The sequence below is a fragment of the Hibiscus syriacus genome, unplaced genomic scaffold (genome assembly GCF_006381635.1).
Source record: "Hibiscus syriacus cultivar Baekdansim isolate YM2019G1 unplaced genomic scaffold, ASM638163v2 tig00020118_pilon, whole genome shotgun sequence".
NCBI lineage: Eukaryota > Viridiplantae > Streptophyta > Magnoliopsida > Malvales > Malvaceae > Hibiscus > Hibiscus syriacus.
The window spans coordinates 90,316-97,201 of NW_024062482.1; the positions used below are offsets into that span (position 1 = coordinate 90,316).

At 30.7% G+C, this 6,886-nt stretch overlaps 1 protein-coding gene across 1 annotated transcript; it reads right to left on the reverse strand.

Moving 5' to 3' along the window:
- Positions 1-359: 359 nt before the first annotated feature.
- LOC120209747 (lecithin retinol acyltransferase-like) lies at positions 360-2,121 on the reverse strand. The gene is made up of 2 exons (XM_039208669.1): positions 2,004-2,121; positions 360-802 (listed from the first exon to the last, which is right to left on the reverse strand). Exons 1-2 carry the CDS (start codon positions 2,086-2,088, stop codon positions 402-404), a joined length of 486 nt encoding a protein of 161 aa, XP_039064600.1. The 5' UTR covers positions 2,089-2,121; the 3' UTR covers positions 360-401.
- Positions 2,122-6,886: the final 4,765 nt, after the last annotated feature.

Consider the following 6,886-nt stretch of genomic DNA (forward strand, 5'->3'; position numbering starts at 1 on the left):
GGTCCTAGTCTTTCATTTTAGGTCTGACAATTTGAATATTTATCAAATTAAGTCTTGACATTTTGAATTTTTCAATTTAAATATTTATTAGATTCGTATTTTGAAATTAGAATATTTAATCTCTCTCAATATTTTATCAAAGTTTTGAATTTCACGTATCATATTTTTAATTATTCATTATTTTTATAGTTATTTTATTTTACTATTTTTTATTATAATTTCATTTAAATATAATAGTTTAATAATTTTCAAACGTTTATTGTTGGATCACAAAAAAGTTTGACTTGATATATTTATCATTGTTTAAAGCATCAAATATGTGCACAATTTGACATAATATATTTAATTTATTTAGGACTATATTAGTAGAGTTTTTTAATACAAAACCAAACTAAAATTTATTACATTATATTACATGGGTTAACAATAGGGCGTACAACCTGGAGGCTTATGGCCCTTCCTGTCTTGCAATACACGGCGAAGTGCTCGCAATTGTTTGAGATCAGGTCGTAGGGGGCAAACCCTTTTTCGAGGTAATAGACGGCGGCCTCGATAACTTCATGGGGAGGCTTGGACGGGACGCTAGAGCAGGTGCCGAGTTTTCTGGTAGTGACTATAAATAAAGGAACTCCATACTCATAGATCTCAACTGTTTCTCCTTGGAGGAAACAATCGATGCATACTTTGGCTATTTCGCCATTGATGAATCGCTTGTTTCCACATTTGTTGCATTCAGATGGCGCACCAAGTTTCTTTCCTTTTCCTTGGAGATGAACCACCATGTCGTCGCCCACATATATTCCTGCAGGGATTAGTCGTAAACATCCAAATGTGTGTATATGTATTGATGGTAACCATGTATGTTATGTTGATTGGAGATGATTCATCCCTTATAGTTTAGGCGAAGAATCGATTGTTTATTGTAGAATCATAGGTTGTTAAGGTTATCCGGCTTTTAGAAATCTAAAAAACATTACGTTAAAAAATATTTCTAACGTTTGATTAAATAGTCATTTAATTCATATTTTTTTAGAGCATTTGTCCCTCCAACATTTCATTTTAGGACAAAACGATCTCTAATTTTTAACTAAATAGTCACTTTAGCTCTTTTTCTTTTATTTTGAAGTATTTTGGCCCCCAACGTTTTCATTTTAGGGTAAAAAGACATCTTTTCTGGAACATTGATTGTTTGTTTACTAACAATTTCCATCCATATGGGCGTTTTTGCCAAAATGTAATGTTGTGGGCCAAAATGCTCAAGAAAAAAATAGGAGTTAAAGTGATTATTTAATTAAATGTTATGTGTACTTTTTTTCATCATTGTACCAATATGAAAATTGTTGGAAAATAAGAAATCCCCTCTATTTTGTACAAGGGGGTTTATATATAATGACCTTTATTTTTGGTGTCCGATTTAGGTCATGATGGTTATCCGTGGACCGTATGATAATACAGAATGTCACACTCCAAATGGGGTTAATTGAATTTTTTTAAAAGTGCTGGGGCTTGCACTATAATTAGACCATATTTTTTAAGCATTCGAACCCATTTAATTTTTCTATGGTTTCTTTTTCCCCCATTTCAGCTTTAAAAAACTCACACCAAATTGTTTCTCTCTCTCTCTCTCTCTCTCTCTCTCTCAACCACCCTTTGTTTTTTGTTTTTCTTTGATTCGTCCCTAATCGTATTGTGGTGTGCGATACCGCCGACACCATTGTGATCCCTTGACACCATTTAAAAGGATTTATTAAACATATTTCGCTCGTAAATTGTTTATGTGATCAGTGAGACTATCCTAATTCAGTTGTAACGGCCAGGTTTAGGGACACAAAAATAGTTGTTAGATAATAAATATGACTCTGAAGAACTCCGAAAAAGTATCCTTTGAAAACTTTAAAGAATTCCGATAGATAAAGAGTGATTGCGAGAGTATTGCCTTTGAAGAGGATACGAAGGAAGTATGACAATATATGTATTGATTAAACAGAAAAAGAGAAACAAACCATGGTGATCGTATAGTCCTCCCTGTCTTCGACAGTAGATGTGGTCGCCTGCTTCGGGTCGCCTGTAAGCAGGTATAAGTGCCATATGTATGTAAAATTATATTATTTTATGTGAATGCTTGTGTTTAACTGGTGCTTTTAGCATTAAACTCAAGATGAATTTATAGTAGCTGTGGGTAGAAGAAGTAACAATGCCAATGGAATTTGATTCTTTTGGAAAGCAGGTGGGTTCTTGTGCCAATTTAGTCAAATTATCCTTCTTCGATTATGCTAAATTACGCATCCAAGGTGGATGCTTGACACGATTATTGTTAGATAAAAGTAATGTATACACCCATTTTTTTTTACAGAAATAACTAAATTTATTCAAAATAGAAAATATTCAAAATTACAATAAATATTTACAATCATAATCATAAATTAAGAACATAATTAGGATAATTTTCTATATGCACTGAAACAAAACTAGTAACTTAAGATCACATAAGGACATACAATAAAAGATTAAAATCTAATCAAAAAGTTCGAACAAAGATAGATACAAATATATCTGATCGTATCGACAAACGAACCACAAAAGGGGATGAAGCTATTGAAAGACCACCGACAAATCGCAAATCAGACTCGAGCGCCGTGAAAAGCTATCCACGAATAAAGCTATCAAATACATGAACAAAAAATTTGTAGACACCAAATTTTAATACAAAACTCAACAAAACAAAAATTAGGCTCAAGAGTTAGACTCATTTTATCATTTTCGCCCCTATTGAATTTTCGCATCAATTTAACCCTCGAAGTTGGTTAGTTACACAATGTTTAAAATATTTACTATTATTTAGGGTTTATGACTTAAGGTTTAGGGGTTAGAGTTTATAGTTTAGGGTTTAAGGTTTAGGATGATGGAAAACAACTTCGAGGGTTAAATTGATGTAAAAATATCATAGATGCGAAAATGATAAACTGAGTCTAGTACAAGAACAAAAGTAGCCCTTGAGCCAAAATAGTGTAAATTACACATTTACTACATAAACTATCAGTTTTGATCCGTTTAATACATAAACTTTCAATTTTTTGAAAATTATACCTAAAGTTTAGTTTTTGTTTTATTTTAGTACCCCGTCGCCATGTTTTGAAAAAATTGAAAATTTAGGTATTAAAATATATCAAAAATGATAGTTTAGGTACTAAATGCGCTAAGTTTTTAATGATGGATACTAAAATACAACAAAAACTAAACTTTAGATTTGATTTTGGAAAAAATGAATGTTTAAATGATAAAAACGGATCAAAACTAATAGTTTAGGTGCTAGATGCATTAAGTTTTTAACGGCGGATACTAAAATGCAACCAAAACTAAACTTTAAATATAATTTTGAAAGAAATGAATGTTTAGGTAATAAAAACATATCTAAATTGATAGTTTATATATTAAATGCATAATTTACCCCAAAAATATTACAATTTTAATGTCTAATGTACGTAATAAAATATACTCAACAAAAATTTTAAAGCAAATTAATATTTTTTATACATATAATCTGTCCATATAGCTTTTTCTATTTCTATCTCTCTTAGTAACTTATTCTTTAGGTTTTTTCTTTTTCTTTCCGGAGTGTGACAGTTAATATTATTAAACTAGACTTATATTCCTCATATAAATCCTTCATAAATTATTTGGAAAAACTCTCACCACATGATTATGAATAACACAAACTAACATTATATTTATTGTATTTGAACATTTTAAAAATACAATTTAATGTATGACACACAAAATATTTTTTTTAAATCTCAAAGACTCGTTCAATAATGATTCGTAACGACGAATGAAGAAAATTAGAGAGTTCAATTTTACTTTTTGAACGTTGATTGTTGAACATTTTTAAATGATATCGAGCATCATGATATAGAGAGAATTACATTTAAGAGGTCTTCAACACCAGCAACATAATATTTGCTTAAACATTATTAGAATATAGTTATTACTTGATACATTATAACTTTAAATTAATTATTTTGTATCATTAATGTCAATTGTTACTTTCTAGAATACTAAATGCTTTTGGACGTCCAAGTGCATCAGCTAAGATATGAGAATCATGCACACTATTTTTCTAACCGGTTACAACATAAGTAAATTTCATATCAAAGGTAATGACAGTAAATAAATTTTAGGGTAAACAATATGTTTGGTACGTAAACTATCAGTTTTGATCTATCTTAGTATTTAAATTTTTAATTTATTTCAAAATTATATCTAATATTTAGTTTTATTCCATTTTAGTACCTCTTCATTAAAAATTTAATGCATTAGTACCTAAACTATCAGTTTTGGCTCATTCTAATACCTAAACTTTAAATATTTTTAAATTGGTCCCCAAACATTTTCAACATTTCAATTTCATCCAAAGTTATATGTATATACTAATCACGCTCCATGTTAATAAAATCGTTAGGTCAAGTTATAATATTATATCTTTGAAAAAAATAAAGTTTAGGTTAAATTATGGATAAAAGTGATTACATGTTTGGACGAATTTGGGGATGAAATTGGAAGGCTTAAAAGTCTAGAGACTAATTTAGAATAAGGGTCATAGTTTGAGGATAAAATTGGAATGTTCAGGACTAATTTAGAATGAGTATCATATTTTGAGGATGAAATTAGAATTTCAAAAGTTTATAGACCAATTTTAAAGATCATAGTTTAGGGACATAAGATGCAATTAACTCCATAATTTATAAAAGATTAATATTTAGGTGAACTTAGGTTAGTGAAATTATAATGCGTACCGAATAAAAATCTTAGCTGCTGTAAAAATAAGAAAGGCATAATTCCTCATGTTTATAAAATATTAGCTTAAAAATACGAGAAGCTTCGTATCGAATATGAAACTATAATTCCTCAAATATATAATAGAATATTCCAATTTGAGGATTCTATTAATAGAATTCATAAATGTTTTTAATAATTAATTGGTGTGAGTATTTGATAATGAACACTTATATTCGTAATATGTTAGACAACACAAGATGTGATGTTATTATGAAATAAACCACTTATTAGGAGGGATTAAAAAAAATTAAATTCGAAACGTTACGTCTACAAAATGTGTATGTATTGTCAAATAAATTAAAAAAATAACACATATTTTTTAAAACCAAATGGACCCTTAGTCTCTTGCTTCTGTTATGAACTTTACAAAATGCTAAGCTAAAATTGCATCTTTTTGCCGTTGAAAAGAACCGGGGATTTTGATACTTTGGAGAGCAGTCACCATCTCTACTGTCTCATTCATGGGGTGATAAAATGATTCCTCGCACTCTTGTTTTCATGGTTTTGTTGTTCCAATTCAAAGCTTTATCTGAAACGATTCTCTACATGTCACGGCAACCTTTATCAGCATATAAAATCTCCTTTCTTTGAGATTTGTTGTCTGATGATCTAATCTTAATTACGTAGCTCCCATCTTCTTAGTGAAGTAAACAGTAACCGTGAAGTTGAATCTATAATTGTAACAAATTTGTAGTGGGACGAGGTATTAATTTTTTTAAAATTAAAGATTTAAATTAGGGATGGGCACGTGATCCGAATTCAACGGATTCTGACCCGATCCGATTCAATTGAGATTGATTTTTATATAAAAAAATTGGATTCGGGTTGGATTCAGATTCAGTTCGGGTTTAGGTCGAGTTAACTTCAGTTCGGATCGATATCAATTCAGGTTAAAACGATTTAGGTCTGAAACAGTTAAATACTAGGTTAATTCAGGTCCGGATAGACTTCAGGTCGTATCTCGTTCAGATCGGATCACATCATTGACAAACAAAATTCAGGTCGGATCTTACCGGATACGTATTGAATTCAGGTTGGGTATTTTTTTGAAGGAAAATGTTGATGGGGCTGTTGAGCAGGAAATTGAAGCAGTTGAAGGGCAACGTCGAGGCTCGCGGAAGAAGAAGGTGCCAGCTAGGCTAACTGATTTTGTCAGATTCTAGAAGCCATGGAATATAATAATGTATTGTGCAGTGCACTGATTTTGTCTCGACGTACCAGACACAGTAGATTGTTGAGGTTGTAGTTCTTCGACGTCAGAATCATCATGGTCCTTTTTGTTGGTGCTCTCCTTGGTCTTTTGTGAGGAGAAACAAGGGAAACAAATCATTTTATCTATTTTATCGGAATGTTAACCGGAAACGTCCCTGAATCGAAAAGAGCAAGAGATGTTGGGTTCAAAACATCGAGAGAACGAGTCGCATTAATCCAGCTAGTTATGCGAGAAATTAAAACTAAATCGAATCAAACCAGCCGGAGACATCGATGTTGGGGAGAAACCTTCAACAGATTGAAGGGCCCCTCTTAGGAGCAGGGGATTTTGCAACCAAGGAAGCGAACAAATGATCACGAGAATCCATGGTTTTGGAACATAACCAAATTATAAAACAAAAAACCAAAAAAAAAAAAAGACAAGCAAAATATTGTAGGTTTTGTTCCTCAAAGTTGTCGGAGAAAAAAGAGAGAACTGAGTGGATATTTCTTGAGAAAAAGATGGCCAAAAATATGTAATGAGATTCAGGATTTTATGTTGGTTTCCATTTTATTGTCAAACCTTTCTAGCCATCTATTTTTATCTCATGATATTGATTAAATAACATGTAATTTGATATATGTCCATGACGAATTTCGTATACTTTTTTTCTTCGACCAATAAAATCAATGTTATATCATATTTCTCATTTTTTAAAATCTTTTAGACTTTATTTTATATTAAAATTGTTATTCTATTATGTCGAGACGAGAGTCTCATATTAAAATTCATAATTTTCACAACAACATCAAATTAGACAGTAGATTATATAAGGTACATTCACTTATTAAAATATTC

What these genes read in the sequence shown, in the direction of transcription:
- LOC120209747 (XM_039208669.1), bottom strand. Translation starts at nt 2,088, where the DNA reads ATGGCACTTATACCTGCTTACAGGCGACCCGAAGCAGGCGACCACATC. An exon ending in AGGACTATACGATCACCATG is followed by an intron (nt 803 to 2,003) that starts GTTTGTTTCTCT and finishes TAATCCCTGCAG; the next exon opens with GAATATATGTGGGCGACGAC.